The 22541-nt window shown below is 47.1% G+C and overlaps 1 protein-coding gene across 1 annotated transcript; it reads left to right on the top strand.

Moving 5' to 3' along the window:
• The first annotated feature begins 1612 nt into the window (after positions 1-1612).
• LOC146782850 (somatostatin-1-like) lies at positions 1613-16895 on the top strand. Its single transcript, XM_085637904.1, has 2 exons — positions 1613-2141; positions 15685-16895. Exons 1-2 carry the CDS (start codon positions 2013-2015, stop codon positions 15865-15867), a joined length of 312 nt encoding a protein of 103 aa, XP_085494030.1. The 5' UTR covers positions 1613-2012; the 3' UTR covers positions 15868-16895.
• The last annotated feature ends 5646 nt before the right edge of the window (positions 16896-22541 follow it).

Below are 22541 nucleotides of genomic sequence, written 5' to 3'. Positions count from 1 at the left end.
GTTAACGGGTGTCCTGCAGTGCCGCTGTGCGGGCAGATGGACAGGAGCCGGACTGCAGGACAGACCTTCAAACTGCGGGCCCTAATCTTCATAACGGCCTCCCCTGACCCTCTGTAGGAAGGGGCGCGGCCCGCACCCTCCGTCACAGCTCGGGGGACATATTCCACTGATGCACTGTTCCTGGCCTCAAGGTGCTATATCCCCACTGCGGTAACCCCCGGTGAAAGATAAGACAGTGCCGTAACACAGCATGATGGGACCCCGTGCAGAGTGTGATGAGGGGCCCCTGCGACCCCAAATCTCACAGATATCCACAGGCTTTAGACTGAGTGTGGGGGCACTGAAGGATGGGGACCCGCAGGGCTCCTGATCCCACAGAAGGGCGCGCTGCTGCTCCCACGGCCCTGCCTCCAAGGACTGACGTCTCTCCGGGAGATCCGGGGAGGCACATCCCAGGTGCATCCCTGCTCCGCCGGGCAGGCATCTGTCCCTGTAGGTGGAACCTCCCTCCCTCCCCACCCTCGGTCCTTCATGCGTCCCTCGTCCTCTCTTCCACCCTTCCATACTTTCTTTCGTCCATTTCATCCCTCCTCCTTCCAGCTCTCACTCCCGTTCTTCCCCCTTCCTCCTTCTGCCGTTCATTTCTTCCTTCCTCGCGCACTTCTGTTCACCATTCCTTCTTTACTTTCCTCACTCGCTTCCGGCAAGCCTTCATCCCCCTCTTCCTCCTTCCTTCTTCCGTCCGCACCTCTTCCTTCCTTCTCTCGTCCCTCCTTTTCTTCCTTCATCTCGACGTCCTCCCTCCCTTCTTTCCTCTTCCTCCCTCACTCGCGTTCATCCATGCGTCCTTCTCCCTCTTCTCCCTCTTCTTTCCTTCTTCCCTTCCATCTTCCTTCCTTTGTCATTGCTTCCTCCCTCTCGTCTGTTTTCTTTCTACTTCCTTTCCACCCTTCTTCTCTCTCTCTTTACCTCTTTCCTCCATCATTTCCTTACACTGTACTTTTTCCTTGACTACTTTCCCAACTCCCACCACATTTACTACTACCTTTCCTTCTTTCTTTCTCATCTCCAATGGCTTCCTTTTAATATCCCCGCCCCATCTCTATCCACATTTCCTCCCTCCCTCCTACCCTTTATTCCCTTTCCTCTGTTCCCTCACTCCTTCCATTATTCCCTCCTACCTTACCCCCTTCGTCCCTTCCCTTTCCCCGTATCTCCCCGCTTTCCTCTCTCCATCTTCCCTTTTCTGCTTCTCTCTCTTCCGTCTTAGTTTCGTCTCCACTTTCTGCTTTCCTTTTCCCCCTTAGGCTTACCCATTCTTCGTTCCTCGCCCAGCATACCTCTTTCCCCTTTCTTCACTCTTAGTCCGACTGCATTCTCCTCTCCGCCCTCTCATGCCCTGCTCTTCCTAGCGCACGTCTTTCCAATAAGCGGGGGCGGGGCCCTCGCGACATTGATTGTCCTGTCAACTTGAGGGGTATTTAAGTCTCTGCCCATTGCCAGCTGCTCAGAACTCTTCGGGGGCAACCACGGGTGCTGGTGACAGGGTCTGTGGGTGCTGGTGACAGGGTCTGTGGGTGCTGTTGACGAACCTGTGGGTGATGTTGAAGAACCTGTGGGTGCAGGTGACTGGGATCTGAGGTGTTGGTGACTGTGGGCCAGTGGGTGCCGGTGACTGCGCCCAGTGGGTGGTGGTGACTGGGATCTGTGGGTGCTGGTGACTGGGGTCTGTGGGTGCTTGTGACTGGGATCTGTGGGTGCTGGTGACTGAGGTCTATGAGCACTGGTGACTAAGGGCTGGTGACCGGGTCTGTGGGTGCTGGTGACTGCGCCCTGTGGGTGCCAGTGACTGAGGCCTGTGGGTGCTGGTGAACAGTGCAGATTGGCTTGTAGCTCTATCTGAGTGGTACTGGGTCGCACAGCGTACTGCTGGGTGAATAGCGCCCTGCCTGGTGGTACTGGGTCGCACAGCGTCCTGCTGGTTGCTGTTGGGTACTCCACACCGTGCCAAGATGGCATCATCTCCTGCAATGTTGCTGGCACTGCCGCTGGCCGCCCTGCTGCTGTCCGGCGCCCTTGGAGTGGGCAACACTGCCACCCTGGCGGACCTTCTGCACAGCCAGGTGCCCGAGAGTAAAGAGGTAAGCGGGGCAGCGCGCGGGGGTGATGGGACCAGAGGGCAGCTCCTGCCTCAGATGTGAGGAATCCGAGCCGTAGCTTCAGTGCCAGGAGATGGGAAGCGAGGTTCGAATCTCGGCGTCGGCTCAACAACCCGTGATCCTGGGCCAACCACGCCATCATAGTCACTCTGTGCCTAAACAGAAAGAAAATGGGTGATAAAGTCTGGCACTGTCGTAAAGCGCCTAATGTCCTTGGGTCAGGTGTGCGCTATAAAAAAGGTTAACTTATCTGGTCACAACATAGCTCCCGTGACAGGGCAGCAGTCATGCCCTCAAAGCGCATGGCAAGGTTAGAGATCATAGCTCCGGTGTCCAGAATACAGGCCTCGGGGCGTGACGTCAGAGTGGGGGCGAGGGTCCACGCGGTAATATCAATGCCAGACGTGGGGGCATATGGGGTATCTTCAAGGGCAGTGTGTGGGAGGGGTGGGGTGGGGTGGGGGAGTCCAGTGCCTAACATCAGTGCCGGTGGGGGGATGGTCGACGTCCAGGGGCCAGTTCGATGCCAGGGGTGAGGGCACAAGTGTAATGCGGCCACTGTTCTACAAACCACGACAATGAATCCACTTTAAGTAGAGTTTATTTAGTTCATATCCAGGAACAGGCGAGTGCTGCCTGGTAGACCTTGAAAAATTCTCCCTTCAACAGTACTTAATTTGCAAAATATTAAGTGCCGGGGCCCTGACCGGGAGGCCACTGCAGCTGGCACCATCCGTCGCCCCTGTCATCGCTGCCAAAACAACCTCTAACCATCTCTCTCGCCTTCAAGTGCAACAGTTCAGATACGTCCATGTCCCCAACGCTAAAGGAATGCCTGGGGCCGCAGATATTAGTAATTTTTAATGTAAATTGTATTCATAATCAACCTCTGTTCTGCGCTCATCCAGATTATATGAGTAGCGCCACCATGTGTCAGACTGTTATAAGTGCGGTGTTGAAAATTAAGTGCCGGTGCCGAGCACCGGAAACCAATTAAATGCGGTGCTCAGCACGGAAAACCACCGGTTCAAATTAAGCACTGTCCCTCAACTTCGCTTCTTCCAGTCTTCACGTCTGCTGACACTACGGCTTCCTGTTTCTTCTTACGCCGATTTCTAGTGTCAGTTTCCCTCAGTTCCGAGTTCTTGAGAACAACAACACGTCTGTTCGTGCCTTGCCACGCGTGTGTAATGCTGCCACGTTGTACAAACCACGACAATGAAATGCACTTTAGGTAGAGTTTATTTAGTTCATATCCAGGAGCAGGTGGAGCCGTGCGGCACAGCCTCCACTCCAAGGGTCTTGGACAGGACCCTAGCCAGTCACAGTGGAGTGCATAATACATTCTACATCTCATTCCACAACCTGCACATTCTACCAATACGACAACAATGAGTAGGCGGCGAGGAGCCGAGGGTATTCAGAGCACCCCAGCCCCAGGGCAGGAGCCGGGCATTCCCAGAATTGGACGGCTTGTGTGTTCTGTAGGATTATTACATTCAACCGTCCCTACAAAAGGGATAGGAAGATATGGAAAGATGCTATGCACTTCCGGTTTAGCAGCCCTGCTCGCATCCAGATACAGCCTTCTGTATCTCGCTTCTTCCACTGCTCCGTAGCATCACCTCTACCCAGACCTTCAAAACCCACCTCAAATCCCGTCTCTTCCAAAGACACTTCCAGAACTAATGCACCCCTTTTCATTTCCCCCAAAGCAGTTCTTTCATGATTGTAAATTTGTAACCTATGCCTGCACAATCTTCATCCTATTGTGATTTTTGTGTTTTTAAGTGACTGCCATCTATGGTTTTATTTTACCTTTCTTGTTTCTCGTTTGTTTCTGTAAAGTGTAACCTTGTGATATCCTCCTCGTGTCACGTACTTGGGGGCATATTACCAAGCGGCAGCGATAATTATCGCTGGCCGCTCTTAGCGTGAGGATTTTTATCGCCAGCTATCGCTGGAAATGATTGCCATGCTAGCGCTGAATTAACAACGCATAGCGCAATGGCGATAATTATTCCAGCAATAGCGGTGTTTTTGCGATGTTCCATGGAAAACGGCAATATCCTTGATGATAGGGCCTGTGGTCTTAGCCACACAATCCACCCCCCATGTTAGGTATGCCTTATTCAGGAATTTAACAGACGTTAAATTCCTGTGTTAAGGCATACTTAACGCGATTTCAAATATCGCTACCCCTCGTTGATAATATCGCGAAGCTGTCTTCGCGATATTATCCCATGTTGTTTTCACAGCCACGCCTCCTTTGCATCTCATTATCGATGCGAGGCGTGTGAAAAACGGACGCTAAGTCAAGGAATCACGCGCTAGCGTGTCCTTGATGATAATGCAATAAAATTATCACCACTTTTCGCCCAAAAACTGACACCAAAGCGCCGATAATTTTATCGCGGCCCCTTGATAATATGCCCCTAGGTTCTATTGTGAAGCGCTCTGACACCTTTGGGTAAAGTCTGCGCTATATAAAATTGCATTAAATGAATAAATAAATACTCAAGCAAAGTGGTCAGGGAGGTATCTTGGAAGGCTTGTTCACATTCCTGCTACAAAGCCAAGTGAGCTGTTTTTCGTTAAAGGACTCTTGCCCGCGTCAATACTTCCGGGTTGGCTCGACCTTGAATTAAGGAAGCTGCCCTGAGGGTCTAATCAATTGCCAGTTACGACGGCCTATAGGTCTGCCCCATCTCAAATGGTTATGATCTTGAGGTCCCGTGACATGGGTAAAATAACGAAGAGATGCCTAGGGACAGCACCCCAGCTTTGAGTGTTTGTGTTTGGGGTGCAGAGTTTTGCACCCTAGTTTTGATTAGCTCTTCCATTCTTGAATGTGCACTTGTAAGTTATCACTGTCTGGAGCGTTCCATGTCTGCCTATACTCCCTCGGCCCTCCGTCAGCCTCCTTTCTAGGCCCAGCCTACCGCACAGCGCAGGCCGTCTGGTTGCGAAAGACATGCTGTAGGCTTATCAAGAAAATACGTGGCCTTACCGCCCGCCCATTACTCACAATCGATTGGCTTTCCTGTCACTCTTCTTTGCTTGCTTTCTATCCAGTGGCTTCCATTGTCCCAGTTTGCCCATCCTGTGTTTGTCCCTCTCGTGGCGCATATCTTGTTTACGATCTCTTTGATTAGCTGCCTTCTATGCTTCCTCCACTTTACGGAAACTACATTCTTCTTTCTGTTTAAGCACTTCATGAGAGAGGGGGTGTTTTCCAGCTGTCACTCTTGTGTGCTTTACATCCCCCTCCACCGTGCTTTCTTTTTTCCTATGTGCTTCTCTTCCCTCACCCGCACTAATGTTGCTCTCTCTGGCCCATGTGCTTCTGCCTCTATGCTTCACACTGTTCTCTTTCCCCTGTTTCTCACTTTATCCCCCGTGTTCTCTCCCTTGTGTTGTTTCTAACCCCGCTCACTGTGTTGCTTCACCTCCCTCCTCTTCAACCTGCTCCAGCATCCCAATTATCCGTTGTCATTTTTTTCTGTTTTAAAACAGCGCTTTCACTTGTGTCTTTATCTAGGCATGTTCATGTGTGTTGGACCCATGTGAGTGTTTACAAAATGATGGAGAGCCTTTTTTTCATAGTCATGCTGCACAGCAGCCACCATGCTTTACAGAATGTCTACTAGGCGAGACCTATTGGCTTTGTCAATACTTGTTCTTCTTTCAGCCTCCCATCTTTAGTTTTATGAGTAGTCTCTCCATAAACCTCCCTCTATCACCTCCGTCTCCCAAAGCACATTCCTTTCTCCATCATGTGCTCTTTCGTGCAATCACCACTAGGGGTGGGAGACAACTTCATCTCCGCCGGCAGAGTTTGCAGAGTTTTGCCCACTCTGTGTTCCACATAGAGAGCAGAGTTCTGAAAAGGTCCGCGAATCGGCACAGAGCAGAGTTTTCCTCTCATGCGGCTTGCCAACTTAATGCTTCCGAGCGTGAGCAAGGAAAATCATACGTTGGACCGCCTCCTGGTGAGATTTCTCAACGTGGGCGGTTGCAGCAGGTCGCTACCACTCACATTGAGAAACCTGCCTCTCTCGTTGAGGAAGCTGCAGCTCGAGTAAAACTTCTACTCGAGTGACAGAAATAAGAAGCTCCTTCTTGCGCTGCATGTTGTGCCATTCGCGCTGATTTTACAGCACAGGACAAACTACCGGGAATCAAAATCCACATGAGGATGGCAGACTTTTTCAACACTTTGCGGAGTTCCACGCAGGATAAATCCGTGAACTGTGCCCAGGCCTAATCACCACTGATTCTTCCTGTCTCACTATCTCGTCTTCTAACACCCACCCACCCCTCCCTCCCTTAATTGCCCTCCTCGCTCCCTCATCACTCATTTTACTCTCTATTTCCCTTCTCTCCCCTACTACCTTGATCCGTACCTGCATCATCTTTCCTCTTAAGTTCACTCCATCACTCGTCACTCTCACTCTCAAAACACTCCTCTCACCCATCTGTCCCTCTAATACCCTCCTTTCTCCCTCTAGCACCATCCTCTCTCCAGTCAATACCCTTCATTCCTGTGCATGGTCCCCCCACTCCCCCCATCAGTCTCCCCACTTCCCCTGCTCCCCTTTTGTCACTTACAGTGCTTATATCACTGAGCCATCCCATCTTCCAAGCTCCACTTCCTATATCACCCACCTCTCTCCTCCAGACCTTAATCCCCCTGTCTACCCTCTTCTCCTTTAGTCACCTTTCTCTAGCACTCTGTCCCTGTCTTTCTAACACCCTTCTGCATATGTCACCCGCCACTCTATGGAGTGACCAGAATTCCAGAGACTTGCATCCATCACCTCCCTGTCTCCTTTCTCTCTCCCTGCATCACCACCCCTGCTTCCTCCTCCATTTCCTTTTAACAGATCTCTTTTTTCTGCATCCGTCCCTCCTCTCTCCCTCTGACACGCCCGCCTCGTCCTCTTTCAGGTTCATTCCTCCCTTCCACACCCTTTCTCTTCCTCCCTCCCTATCGTCTCTCTTTGTAACAACCAACTCTCTCCTTTCAAGCTCTTTCCTTTCTCCACTTACACCATTCTTTCTACTGCTGCCAGTCTCCTTTCTTCCTTAGTGAGTTCTACTATCACCTCCTAGCAACTCCTGTCACCCACCCTCCTCCTTCTAGAACCTTCATGGATAAACCCTTTTCACCTCCTAGCACCCTGATATGCCGAAGACATCATCATCCTTTCTTTAACCCCCTCCGGCTTGAAAACCAGCATGCAGAAACTTCAGTGGTAGCTGCCACAAAACTAGCCAAAACATCAGAAGGGGTACACCCTGGTGCTGGTGTAATGCACTATCTAAAAGGAGGGTGCGGGAGGGAGGGAACAGAGTTAATGCCAAAAAATACGAGGCTTAGGCTCGGAACAGGCGGGGCCTGCCCGTTTCATGCAGACATACTCACTGTGTGAAGACCAAGCACCGACTATTACGCCTAGGTTCTCCACCTAGATGTTGAAACATGTAGACCGTCTTTCAATTCACCCTTTTTTCACTTCGAGATACCGAAGGTCAATCATACCTAACACGGTATCGCCAAAATTCATTTTTAATATTGTCCAGTTGCTCCAGAATAAATTTTTCCCATCAAAGAGTTAAAACTGGCCAATTTTTAATTCACTCAACTTTTTCACTCAATCACAAAAATACCCGCTCGACTGTAATCAGGTGTCGCAGCACACCCGAACGGCACTCGGCTGTTTGGGTGGGACCCCGATGATGAAGCATGTCAACAACTAGGTTGGTGAGTGAGGGGTCTTCATAAAAAAGGAGAATTATTCCTTTTTACGTGTGCACCTCCTGTCTGACTTCAGAGACATTGCCATGTCTCTAGGGTGTACCCCTTCTATTGTTTTGGCTAGACTTCTTTAAGGGGACCAGGGGTATCCCAGCTTAAATACCCTTTCTCTCTACTTTGTTCACTATTAGCTGCCACAAAACTACAGGAGGAGAGAACGGAGGGGGGGAGGCGGGGTAAGGGAGATATGGTAAAAAAACAACGTACCCACCGCGCCGGTGCTCCTCTTCTCTCCTGATGGTGTCCCAGCAGCCCCTGAGAAATGGTAAACTTGATCAAAAGATCCGGTAATATCTATGGAGAGACGACCACTGACCAAATATTGTACATCAAGAAGGTCAAATTTATCCCTATGCTTTTATACGCCTCTGTTATCTTAAATGAAAAAACAATCAATCATTTGAACAAAATATACACGTCTGGAATTAGAGCCTTAATAAACCTATGCTCGTCTACTTTGCATGGTTAGCTCAATCTTCAGCTCTCACTTCCTTACTTATTTACACTCCGGGAAGGTGGCCTCTTAGCCTTTACCTGTGATTGCTCAGTAGCTAAAGAAAACTGTATTCAAAATCTTAGATTCATGGATATGACTCAGGCCAGGGACCCTCTTATGGACCCAAGCTTCGAAACGGTGGAAAAAAATAATCACTGAGATTAATCTGCGGCCATTCAATAACTTAGCAAATTTCCCAGGATCATACTGCAAAGATTAAATGAAGATAGGATGTAATGAATGTGCTTTTCACTAAAAGGACACACCCAAACCCTGCACTCCCGCTTTGGAGGCAAATATACCACTGCACCTTTAAATGATATACACTTTGAGCAGCACCTCCCTAAAGATGAGGAAAGGACGCAGCACTCCCTTTAGGCGAGGCAAGAAAAAAAATTCAGGTGCATTTTAAAAAAACACACACAAGATTATTAATGCAATGTTTAAAACGGTAGGCCAAATATATCAGTAAAAGCAGACTCCCAAGTGCCAATTAACTGTAATAAACAATTAGAATAAAATTAAGTATAAATACAAATAGCAAAGAGTAGAATATATATATATATTTAGGAACACCTCACCGACTGAAGTTGCATCATCCTTGCCAACTCAAGCTGGGGAAACCCTTCAACAGCCCATGAAGGAGTTCAGTCACGACTCAAGATCTGTCACCTCCACAGCAATACGTCTATTCTGTGGTGAACTTCCATCTGGCCCCCGCAGGTTCCCAGCTTTAATACTATTACTCAATGTGAGGCGAAGCTTCTAGAAAACCTCGCCCCCTTCTCATTAAAAAAAAACGAGCTGGCTGTACCAGTCTGCATCAAGGCCAAGACGGAGGCTGGCCAAGCTCCCGTATTTTGACTCTGAGGCAGAGTTGTACATTCCACAGACACTTCCCACAACATATTCCAGTTCACTCTGGTCTGTGAGTTGCGAAAAACAAGTAAGGAGCAAAAACATGCCCTCCCCACTTTGCAGCTACGTGTGAGCACAGAAAATGCCAAAAGCCAGAGAAAACAAGATGACATAAGGCCACGTCAAAGTCAATAGTCAAAGTCAGAAAACAAGATGACATGAGGCCATGTCAAAGCCAATAGGAAGCACTTATAATTCTCATAACCCAAACAACTTGCAAGCATTGCTGTGCACGCAGAAGCAAGGCAAAGTCCGAAAACAAGATGACATGAGACCATGTCAAATCCAATAGTCAAAGTCCGAAAACAAGATGACATGAGGCCATGTCAAAGCCAATAGTACTGTTCTACTCTGTGACAGCTCCCACTAAAAGACAGCAAGATTACAAGACGGAAGAGAAGCAGGCATATGCAGGACCGTCCTACATTAAGGCTAGGGTAAAATAACACACTAAAGTCAGTTAAAATGGTGGTAGTCGAAGGTCATCATAGGGTGCCCAACCACAAGAGTGGCTCTTTCATTACATAGGCCTGAGGAACAACATTAGGGTGAATGATCCTCATCTTCTCCAGGTCTCTAAACATGCCGCCTATATTGTGGATTCTTTCAGTAAGCCCAGGCAATATTACTTGTCTTCATCGCTGGAGCCTGCTAGAAAAAAACAAAACTTAAGATTCCTTCTGTTTTACATTACAATATACCAGTTGGTGGGTGCTTGGATCCTCAGTGTGTATCATACAATCATTGTAGCTTGTGTGCTCACCAGGATGACGCAATCGAGCACTTAATGTGTCTAAGTCCATCCCTCTTAGATATAAGGTGGAAATACCCAAGGGAGGCATTTGTCAAGACCAGCATTGGAAGGATTCACCATGCAATCAGATTCTGTTTTTCTGCGACTGATCATGGTTTCATTTGCAAACTGATTAAGTTCTTAGATTTAGCCGATCAACTTCGATTCATTTCTGGGTCTAAATGATTTTACTTAGTGTATGACCGGTTGTTCGTTTTAGCACTGATTTTATGCATTTAATGTGTTCTTGTATTGTTAAGAAATATTTTTTTACATGCAAAAAAATAACAATTTCTACCACTACTCCCATTTAACACCTTCTGCTCTCCAATGCCCTCTTTCGGGAAATCTGCTCTGTCTCGCAGCTGGAGGGCTCAAGGGCATCCAGTCTGCCTCATTGCTGAAGGTCTTGGGGGAACCTGGTCTGGAGGGCTGAGGGCCACCCTGTCTGCCTCATTGCTGGAGCGCCTGTGGGCACCTGGTCTGGAGGGCTGGGGGCACTCTGTCTGCCTGATAGATGGAGGTCTTGCAGGCACCTGGTCTGGAGGGCTGGGGGCCACCCTGTCTGCCTCATGGCTGGAGCTCTTGGGGGCACTGGGTATGCATCATAGCTGGAGGGTTTCAAGGAGATTAAGTGTGTCTTTCAGTAACTTCTTGAGAACATGTCTAAAATGAGACCAGGGAATATTTTCTCTCTTAGAACTAGTTGTGTCAGAGGTACGAGACGGAGGTGCATGTCTCCTGTCTGAGCGGCTAACTCTATTTTGGAAGGATGCCCCTAAATTCACCCCGTTTGTCTGCGCTGGGTTCAGGGTTGGACAGGCCCTTTCCCCGCTTGAGCATCCTTCTAGGACTGTTCTTGGCCCCTCTTGGCTGCTTCTGTGGTCTCAGCTGTGGTCGGTGGCATCTTCTTCTTCTAGCCGCTTTCTTTATACTTTCGTTAAAGGCGGGGGGGGGGCTCTATTGGCTTTCGGTGTCTCAAAAGATTCTTCTTTCAGCATTAAGATCTCTTTGCTGCCAACCCTTTCTTTTTCCCTTGAGCTCCCCCTCCGCTCCATCTAAAACATCTGTGCCTCCCTCCATCACCGTCTCTCTCCCTCTACAACCCTCCTCTTCCCCTCTACCATATCCATGTCTCCTGGACCACTCTCCCTTCCCCCACCTCCTCTCTCCCTCCTACCTCCTTCTCTCCCCCTCTATCCCCTCTTCAGCCTCCAACACCGCCCTACCTCCCTCTGTAACTCTCCTCTTTCCTCTAACACCCTCACCTCTCTACCCCTCTAACGACCGCCTCTCTCACTCTCTTACCACAAGAGCAGCAAGTGGCAAGTAAGTGTTGGCTGTGCTATATAACAAGCATTGGCAATGACAATAGATCTCGCTTATGCGATCTACAGGCTTTGCCAATGACGTTTGGTGATGTTGTACAGCATCAGGAAAAAAACATTTTTTGCTGATACTGTGGAGCATCAGCAAAAAGAGAAAGAAGCACAATGATGTGGTCTTTTGTAGGCACGCACAGGCGTTAAGACGTACACGCGGAAGCGTCATCATGCAAGTGCCTGCAAGTGTTACCATGCCATTTAAAAAAAAAAATTAACGACCCAATATGGATCGATAAATAAAAAAAATTAAATTACAGTAATGTGAACGCGCCTTTTTGGATGGCAGAAAGGGCAGCAGCAATTTGCTGCCTCACCCTCCAAGAACAAAATATAACATAAAAAGAACTGGCAGGGGTACAGAACAGTGGGTGGAGGGAATGCAATGTGTTGTAGGTGGAGGGGAGTAAAGGCAGGTGGGAGAGAATGGGAAAAACAGCACATGATGTTAAGAGCAACTCATGGGTGCGGGGTAAGCACAAGAGGGAGAGTTCAACACGGAGTGCATGGCTTTCAGGGGGAAGCATACAAGAGACTGAGCAGCACACAAGGGCGAGAGCAACATGGAGTGCATATGGTTTGGGGAGAAGGATATGAGAGAATGAGCAGCACACGAGGAGTGAGCAACACAGAGTGCATAGGGTTTGTGGAGAAGCCTACGAGAGACTGAGCAGCCCACAAGGGAAAGAGTGACATGTAGAGCATAGGGTTCAGGGAGAAGCATACGAGAGACAGAGCAGCACACCACAGAGAGAGCAACAGGGAAAGCATAGGGTTCGGGGAAAAGCATACGAGAGACTGAGCAGCACACAGAGGGAGAGAGCAACACGGAGTGCATAGGGTTCAGGGAGAAGAATACAAGAGACTCGGCAGCACACAAGGAAGAGTGGAACATGGAGAGCATACAATTCGGAGAGATGCATTTGAGAGACCGAGCCACACACAAGGGAGAGGGCAACATGGAGTGCATAGGGTTTGGATAGAAGCATACGACAGACTGAGCAGCACCCCACGAAGAGGGCAATATGGAGTGGGAAGGCTGGCATTTCGTAGGGAGAGAAGCACATGAGGGCGAGAGTGGGAAGACACATGCAATCTCTTGGAGTGCTTTACCAAAAAGAAAAAAGTATTTCCTAAAAGTGAGCAGTGGAAGAATACAAGTCAGCAAATTGAAGGGATGGTAGAGGGTGTATGCTCCAGGGGAGGGACAAACACAAGATTGGGCAATGAAATCCATTGAATAAGAAGCAAGCAGATGAGAGTGACAATGGGTGGGCTGTGGGCTCACTGTAAGTTCTTGGAAAGCCCACACTAGGTCTTTCCCAACCAGACAGCTTGTGCTGTCTGATAAGTAAGACCCAAAATGTAACATAACATCCACCACCCTACACCGTCACTTTGAAATCCTTCTCTTACGCTCCATCACCACCTCTCACCCTGTACCACCGCTGCTCTCCTCTGCCACCATACAGTCTCCATGGGTTCTCGACGCTCTGCCTGTCACCTCCATGTCTCCCTTTATCACATTTTTCTCCACCTGCATCACCATCCCTATTGTCTCATTCTTCTCCCACATCAGTCTCCTCTCCCTGGAATACCTCCCTCTCTTCCTGTGCTACCCTCCTCTGTCCCTCTGACATATTACCTCCCCCATATCAGTTTCTCTCCTACTCCCTCATTCCGGCTTCTGTCACTTCTCTAGCCCTGATCTATCCCGCTAAAGTCCTACTCTCTCTTATACCCTGCTTGTAGTGTCTATCCTAATCCTCTTTCCCACTAACAACCCACTCTGCTTCTCCTCTGTCCCATTGACGCCCACCTCTCCCTCATCTCTCCTCCTGAGACCCTTCTCTCTCCCTTCTACCAACCTCCTTGTAAAGCAGCTCCACTGAGAGAACTCAGTGAGAAGTAGCACTAAAAAAATAGGGACACCTTAGAATAGCTCACTGAATAATGCTCTTTGTAAGGGAGCTACTTCTCCTAATAACTCACTGAAAATGAGCTCCCTAAATAAACATACCTCATTGGTCATTAATAGTACATGCAATATGTTTCCAAACCAAAATAACTAACTGAAATGCTTACTTTCATTTATTAATTACTTCCACAGCAGAGGTTAATAGCTTCTTGGCGCTACAGCAGTGAGGGCATCTAGGCGCGTTCATGTCAGAGGCACCTAGTGCTTGTATTGGCAGGCATTTATTTTTCAGTAGGGTTGTTAGTGCAAAGTGGGAATACATAGAGTACATTTGGTTTTGGAGAATCTGCGTTGAGTTAGCTACAGTGACTTTAGGGCAGACATACAGGCGCTTTTCTAGTGGGAGATAAAGCGCCAGCATTTATAGCGCCGATCTCTGGATAGAACCTCTGAGAGGGATTGAGGACAGAGAGCAGACTCAGGCGAGGCGTGCTTTCAGCCTTCCCTCGAACTGTATAAATGAGGTTACCAGAAGACAATATGTCATTAAGGTGTAGAGTGGAGATTTACTAATGCCTTGCCTCGGGTTTGCGTTACTTTTGTGACACAAAGTGTTATCGTGGGATTCACCATCCAATGCAAACCAGGGTTGGTGTTGGATAGTATCCTCAAGTAACATAAAGTTGCACTATGCGCTGCTTTGCGCTACTTTGCATCGAGGGAACATTCCACGGCTGTTGCATGGACGATGTTGAGCAACCACAAATGGGTTTTATCGCAAATCCCTATCTAATAATATTGATAGAGAGAGATTTGTGGCAAAATTCTGCACCCTCCTAGAGGCCGGTGCAACGAGAAGATATGTTTTCATTTCTCCTCGTTTTTTCAGCTTTACATGTGTGCTGCATTGTACAACACACATACACGGTGTGAAAAGCCTTACAGCATAGTTTTTGTACTGGGAGGGACTCCTTTCAGTATGAAATATATGCTTTAGAGAACGCACACATCCTTGCACTATTTCTCCTCATTATGCCTGCCTTGAGGAGGTTTAAGATTTTGGTGCAAATTCCCTTTGGTGAATGTTAGCAGATTAGGATTTGCGTGAAAAACCATGAGTAGTTACATGGTAATCCCCATGCATCACCCTTGGAATGTCCCCTTGATGTAAAGTAGTGTAAAGTAGCGCAAATCACTCTATGTTGCATTACTTTGGGGAACGTTCCAACGCAAATCCTGGTTTGCGTTGGATAGTAAATCCCACCCCAGCACTTTACTCTGGGTTTGTGCCACTTTTAAGGGCACAACCCCGACGCAAAGCATCAGTAAATCCGGGCCCTCACCTTTCCTTTTCCAAACCTTTAATATCCTTTAATTTTAGTACGCATTGCATTACTTGATAAAAATCAGGACTACAACTACCAGAGTGCACTTCGTTGTTGACATTGAAAGTTCCCTGTAACTGCTCAGGGTAAAGGCGGCCTGGAGTGGCAGGTGGGTAACTCTTTCCACTTCCTGTTCCATGTAACCAGCATTCCATCCATCCTGGGCAGGGCTTTGGGCTGCAGTAACTCAGGATGATCCAGGTCTAGTAACCCAACTTCGCCTTGTGCAGTGTTTGCCCACTTTTTCCCAAATGTGTGGGCAGAGCTTGAACTCTTCCTGCCCATAGACTTCTTGAGCGGTTTCAGTTGGTAGAATGAGGGCTTCCCAATTGCACGTACCTGTGAGTTCAGGGGGAGCTCTAAGGAACATGGGACTCCTAGGTTCAGACCTTCTTTTTGATAGGTACCGCTTCGTCAAGGAATGTGTGAGCTGGACTTATAGTGTCTCGGCTCCGAGGGAGGAGAGTGTAGTGGAGCTAGGGTTAGGGGGTTCATATCTGTGACAACCAAGAACTTTGTTTCTTTAAGGTTTTTGAAGATGTTTGAGAACTGTCCTGCTTGTGGGACATTTGTAGATTTTTTCCCATCTCTTTTAACAGTCTTTTTGTTCTTTAAAGAAAAAATGCTTTAGCCACAGTGTGTTTAACTATGTTTTGTCTCTCCGGCTTTAGACTTGTGTCAGTGTCAATATGTTTTGATCTCTCGTCGTCGCAGTCCTTGAGTCTGCATCAGGAGAATATACGTTAAATTCGTTTTTCTTTTTTATTCAAGTCTGGTAAGTGTTATGCTGTCCCCTGTCATGTCTCTTGCAGGAGCTGTCCAGACTGCTGGTGCTGAAAGCCCTGTCAGATCTCCTGAAGCCAGAAGACCAGGCTGTCCCAGAAGGGCCAGAAGTCCCCAGTGATGAAGTGGACCTCATGCGCCGGCTGGTGATTCCCCGGGAGAGGAAAGCTGGATGCAAGAACTTCTTCTGGAAAACCTTTACATCCTGTTAGCAGCAAAAGAGGAGTCCAAGGCTGCGATGAGATGCCGCAGACTCGTTCGAAGATCCACCCGTTCTCTGACTACGGTGTTAGGAGTTAGATACCACCTCTGCAACTCATTCATTTGGACTGGTGTATTCTTCGAAATTGTTTTTGTCTTTGTTCTTTATGTCTTCTGTGATTCTTTGTAGACCTAGCATCCTGGGTATCAAAGGGATATAGGACACCCAGTCACAACATTGTGATTTGGGACATTTCAATACAGTGTTCACATTCTGGGGACAAGGAAGCTCTTTCGCCCCCCACTGCCCCCTTCAGGTGTAATTTTCCCGGAGCTGCATCTGACTCCTCCATTCATGTCCAGCCTGGTCATGGCCCCGGGGTCTCCCATAGGTCAGTTTTACTCCTCTCTTACCAGTGGTCAGCAGTGACACCAGGAGCGGTGAGACCAGGCAGAGGCAAGAGTAGGGCCAAGAGTAAGAGGCCCAGATTTTGGTCTCTGGTCCACTTGCTGAAGCTTCATTTTTCTTACACCTCTTTATGTTGGGGTTTTCGTCCCTTTCTATTGTCCTGGTCTTTCTTCGTGAATTTTTGTCTCTGTTTCTTTTTCATATTTCTTTGCAACCTCAGTTCTCTTTTTTCTCAGACACTTTCGCCCAGGTTTACCAACACTTTGCACTGGGTTTCCATCACAAGTCAGTGCAAAGTATGTTGTGGGATTTACTTTCCAATGCAAATCCTGATGGAGCATGGGGCCTAGCGTGCGCCAGTGCTGGGGAGAGCAAAACAGCGCCACATCCGAGTAGATGCGCTGTTTTTCTCTGACCTATTGACGTAGCGTTGATTTGCAACTTGGATTGCTGCGCTGCACTGCTCCAAAACAGTTAATCCGCCCTTCATCTCCCACTTCTTCACCCATTGTTTATTGGTTTTGTTTTCTCTTACTTATGTTTTCCTCCCATTCTTTGTGACTTGTTCTCTCTTTGCACTGTTTGTCTCTTTAATCCCTGTTGGTTTCATATGTCAAAATAAAAACTGTTGCCTTTGAGTGTTTGGTGCAATTTCTGACCAATTGTATGGGGTCATTAATGCTGGACCTTTGTCATGAATTATGCACATCTGATGAACCGTCTTTGCATGCATTGACACACTAAACTCATATCCAGTGTCTTTTTCAATGCTTGTTTCAAGTTACAGACCAAAGCCATTCTCCATCCAGTCCACCAGGTGGATACATTAACTCTGTTTGGGGAAACGTTTCACCCTGTTACTACTAGTTGAATAGATTTATATAGAAATCAGCAACTGCAAGATGACCAGCAATCAAAAATAAATGTATTACGACCAATTGGTCTTTAAACTGCATAAAAAATCATAAAACAGCTAAAAGTACATAGTTAAAATTCAATAAAAGTACCTAAAACCAAATTGGGCTACTATTGAAAATTCATTATTTCTTTTTCTCATAAAATCTTGTTCCCATGATATCAATTACTGTTGACCAGATCCAAATGCATAAAAGTTTACTGTTTAGAGACTACATTAAATAATTAAAATTGTCCATTTTGACTCTGTTTGTCCCTCCCTGGACCGCTCTTTCAATTTCCTAATCTATGAGAAATCTCTTTGCGGCTTGGACAAACTTCGCCAAAGCAATTGCATTGTCAAGGAACTGCATATCAATGAGGAGCTCGATTGCTTGCGTCCTTGACCTTCTACCATATTTTAAAAAACCCGGCCGTAAAATCAATCGCCATACAGATAACAATTTTTGGCAATCCATTAAAATATGAACACAGGAACATTTTAAGCCTATCCCGCACGTGCATTTGCCATCATCATCCATTAATATGCTTTTTATTTTCCCCATTTGAATGTGAGGAATTATTGCCTACTCTCCCCTTTAGCAATTCCATTCTCAACCATTGATTCGGTACAGTGTCTAAATACGGATACCCGTTATCATTTCTTGTCTCCAGCTATTTAACATAAAATGCACAGACTCTTTTTGTTTCAGGTAATCCATATCAATTTGTCTAGACTTTTCATTTCCCAAGATTTTTAGAACACTCTTCCGTTCTTCAATAAATAATGACTCTGGGTCAATTTTCACCTTTAAATTATCACAAATGGAGTGGAGTTTCTTTCTAGTTGTTTTTGCCCATTTCAATTCACTCTGTTGGCTCTCCCTCCTACACCAACATGACACTTTCTCCTCCTCCCCTGATTTTAGCCGTTTCCAAAATCTACATAGATTTACTTGAACTTGTATGTTCCATGCTGACCAGTCTAGTTCTAGCCTAATGACCATTTGGCCTGTGCAAAATGTCTGCCGATGCGCTAGACAACATATAGCATAATGTGCTTTGTGTGAATTTATATCCGTCAGAGTTAGAAACAATTTTGTTTTGTTGAAATCTGCAATTTGTGCAACAGATTTTGGAATTTATGGTATGTGTGATAAACCCGCAATTACTTGAAAAGTGCCTTGGCCGCACAATCACGTTATTTTAGTGAACCCAGGGTTTATTTACAAGCCCCTTGAGCTGCCGGTACGTCACTTTTTCCCATATAAAAAGTGATGCACCAGTGGCGCAAAGGGCTTGTAAATAAGCCCTACTGTCACTAATAGAGTAACAAGTAAAATCCAACAAGAAGCAAATAAAGGCGAAATGCTACACATCTGTGCATCAATGCCATCGACCCTAAGGCAATTGAAAATGATCTGTGGCATCATCCCCGCAGGACTCGCATCAACCGCCAGCCAAACATATTAAGGATTCAGGACCAAAAGTCTCTCTCCACCCGCAGTGGCACCGAAAATGTCACACCAAAAAGCCCCAACTTAGAACAGCAGAGGGGTGTCCCAAATTTAGGCCCAGTATCCGATATTGAAAATTATAAACAAGAAAATAACACGGATCTTCGTTAAAACACTTAGAGGCAGATTTACAAGAAAGTGACGCATCTGTAGAGATGCGTCACTTTCCCTGCGCCAACATGCCAAATCCTTGCGTCACCGTGGATGTGCCTTATTTACAATACGGCGCACCATGGCGCAAGGATTGACAGATGCGTCAGAAATTCTGACGCATCTGTTGACGGAAAAAAGTCACGCATTGCTGGAGTCGTGTCGCAAGCACGACGCAACTCCAGCAATGCTCAGGGGCGCCCTATGCCTAACATGCTGCGTCACTCCTTACGTCTGCTTCAAGCAGGCGCAGGGTTTTGACGCAGCATGGACATAAAAGTGACTGAGTGAAATCTTGTAGATTTCACTGCGTCACTTTTACGGGGCTTCCTGCAACAGAACGCCCACCCTGCATACATTAAACCTGACGCAGGTTTAATGTGGCGCAGGGCTTCACAACGTGACGCATCTCCGTAGATGCGTCACATTGTAAATGGGCCGCAACTTTTACGCTGCCGCTGCGTCACAACAGTGACGCAACGACGGTGCAAAAGTGACGCAAGGGGCTTGTAAATCTGCCCCCATATTGTTATTGTTGTTGTTATTGTTATAAAAACTTGTAAAGCGCGCTGTAACCCTGCGGGCGTCCTGGCGCTGAGATACATGTGCACTGCCACCGTAAGTGCTGAAAAGAAAACCATGCTACCTTAGAGATGATTATGCTCTGGGATAGAGCCAGGTCTTGATTTTCTTTTGAAACTGCAGCAGGTCTTTCATCTGTCTCAGATGAGTCCAAAGCCGCGCTGCTGCAATGCTGATGCGGTACCACCTCCTTGAAGGAGTCAATTTACAGGAAAAGTGAAGAAAGGCCAGTGCATACTTGTTTGCATGAACCATCTGTTCAGGAACTGGTCAGAGCAGACAAACAGTCCTTCAATTCAGCCAGAACACATGAGTTAACAAATCAATTTTGTGGCTGGTGTCAGACGGTGCTTAAATTGTAAAAATACTCTTTGGTGAAAAGTGCAGGTAATCTCTCTAAGAAATGTGTTTATTAGACACGAATGATGTGAGTCCTTCACAAGTAATACGTCCGCAAGTTTACGTTTACTGGGAGTGAAGTCCTCCATTGTAGCACTTGTCTCTCTCAGGGTAGCGAAGCAGAGCCGTCTGATACCTACTCAGAGTAGGTGGTGTGGGCCAGTACCCCCAGCTCGCTGGCACACACCAACAACACTCAATAAATCATTGTCCACTCTGTGCGTTTACTTATAAAAAGGAAACATACTTCATTACAGACACACTGCTAAATAATACACATTGGTATACAAATATATACAAATAACTTAGGTGACACCCTTAAAGCAGTTCATATCCCCAGCAACCCCAGAATCCAATAATCACAATATCCCATCCTATAAACACAATACAATGGGATGTCTTTATCCAAAAGGGAGGCCTACTGGCTTTATCAAGGTGTCACTATATTAAACGGAGCAAACTAATGTTACAGTAAAGCTTTGCATCACCATTGAACTCAATGTGGATGGTCTTGTTTTCAAAACCCTTCATTAAAATTGTAACTATCATTGTGAAATCATTCTTATTTCAACTCAATGTGTGCAAGAGACTTTCTTTCACTTTAAACCTGTTGCCACTGCAGCTGTAAGACTAACCAACAGGGATCTTGCACTTCAGAGCCTTTTTGAAAAAGCACAAACTAAAAGTGCTAGATAATTTGTAACATTCGACTTAAAACTAGGGGTGGGCGGAATTTGCGAAATCCACTTTGTTAAATGTTAAAAATTATCGCAAACACGCGGAAATATCGCGAAGATGCAGAAGTTTTTTTCCTGCATGTTCGCGAGATTTTCTGCATGGTTGCGGCTCGCCAACTTACCCATGTGGTTGCTCGCGGGCGCAGCCATCTTGTTTTCAGTTGTCTCGTGGCGCATGATCGCGAGAAGAAAGACGTGATCGAGCGACGCATGACGTCACTGCGGGCGCGAGACAGCGCAAATGGCTAAAAACAATACAACATCTCATGGAGAACGCGAGAAAACTTGTCGGCGAACGCAGGGATTCAGGTAAGGCGATCGCGCGCGAGAATGTATTATTTTACAGCGCGAGCAAGAAACAAATTATCGCCAAGCTGCAGAATGCGGAAATTTTGACATTTTTGCGATTTCTGCGGAACGCGAAAATGTCAAATTGTCGCAATTTCCGCCAACGGAACGAAATTTTAGCCCAGGGCTACTTAAAACATCTCTCGATGCGGAAGAACACCAGAAGGTAGTTGACTAACAAGATGGTGGCTAGAAGACACTATAACTGAGCGCTTCTGGTTGGACGGTTCTAGACAGGCCGTTCAAGGGCATCCGCGTGTTTAGTCAAGGAGTTGAGAAGGCTCTTGAAAATCAAGAAAGAGACTGAAAGGTGCTCCCCGAAAAGGGAGGTCTTCAACTCTTCGCAAACAAAGATACTTCAAAAGATCTCCCTCATGATGTCAGTCACTGACCACTGAGAGAGGCGCAATACCAGAGCGGGAAGCAGAGAGAACTTCACCAGAGTTAGGGCCTGAACCAAACCTCATAAGGACACCTAGAAACCACCTGAGAAGAGGATGAGGATGATGCAGTAAGGGCCATCCTGCTGGTTCAGGAGGTGACTTTATTGCTATAATCTACTTAAATATGTAACTATTCTGGGTTTTTGGAAAATCACTCACCACAGAATTCACCAATTGTCCAGCCCTTGTAGCAGCCGACTGCCATCTCTGGGCCAGTTTTGAGTGCCCGGGGCCCAAAAAACATCTATTTAAACCACCAGGACTTTGGTGCTGAAAAGTAGCAGAGGCAAAGTTGGTGCCCAGCCAACCCCAACCCTGAGCACGGTGAAGAAGTATGCGATGCTCCCCACAGCAGCGGGGGAGCCAGCTCTGCCTCCTCCACACTCCCACGGTTACTGCACAGCACCCTGGTGTGACCCTCTTCCATTTACCACCTACCCGAATTAGGCGGTAAACAGAACAGCTCAATTCACCAGAATCCGAAAAACCATTGCAGAAGGGCCTGGTGGTTCTGTGTCCAGCGGGTTATCTCCCATTCTGGGAAGTTTATCTCATCATCCCTGATAAGTCATTGGGAGATACTGGCCTGGATTGTTATTTCCAGCCAGGTATCTCCCCATGGATTCAACAGGGAACTCATAGTAAGGCAGAAGAATAGGTGTGAGGGTGCTGGGAGTAAGAGAGAGCTACCAATAACACAGTCACTGTGAAGGGGACGGTATCCAGCTCCAAGGCCTTGGGTCCCTCCTACTCCCAACTTGTGCTCAGGTTCCACAGCAAGAGACAAACAAAAAAATGAAGGCACAAAAAGCTGTGTCAGGCAGGAGAGAACTAAACAGAAACGGTCCAAGATCTCTTCAACAAACTGTGCTTCGCTCCTTAAAGAGGCATCAGAAGCTATAGTTTGAAGAATGCTCATGGGATGTCGCTGCCCTCCAAATCTCCCCTGGTAGGAACGACTTGGGTCATGATGAAAATTCCATCTTTGCATTGGTGCTTACCATTCAAGGGAAAGAAGCAACGAGAGATGCCAGAGATGATCCATCAGGCCATACATGTCCTGGTTGCGGGTGGGCCTGCATGCCTTTGTACCACTTTAGCTGGAGATGAACCTCTCACAAGAGATCAGATCACTTGGTCTATCCAGAGAGATTCTGAGAGGGGCCAAGACTTCAAAGCTGTACAACACCGTAGCTAAGGAGGAAC

Source organism: Triturus cristatus, chromosome 12 (genome assembly GCF_964204655.1).
Source record: "Triturus cristatus chromosome 12, aTriCri1.1, whole genome shotgun sequence".
Classification (NCBI taxonomy): Eukaryota; Metazoa; Chordata; class Amphibia; order Caudata; family Salamandridae; genus Triturus; species Triturus cristatus.
The sequence above is the reverse complement of the archived record's forward strand: the minus strand, read 5'-3'. Positions and strand labels throughout refer to the sequence as shown.

Excerpts from the sequence above, each read along its gene's own strand:
- LOC146782850 (XM_085637904.1), top strand. The coding sequence starts at position 2,013 with ATGGCATCATCTCCTGCAATGTTGCTGGCACTGCCGCTGGCCGCCCTG. Across the intron at positions 2,142-15,684 it reads AGGTGCCCGAGAGTAAAGAG|GAGCTGTCCAGACTGCTGGT; the intron begins GTAAGCGGGGCA and ends TGTCTCTTGCAG.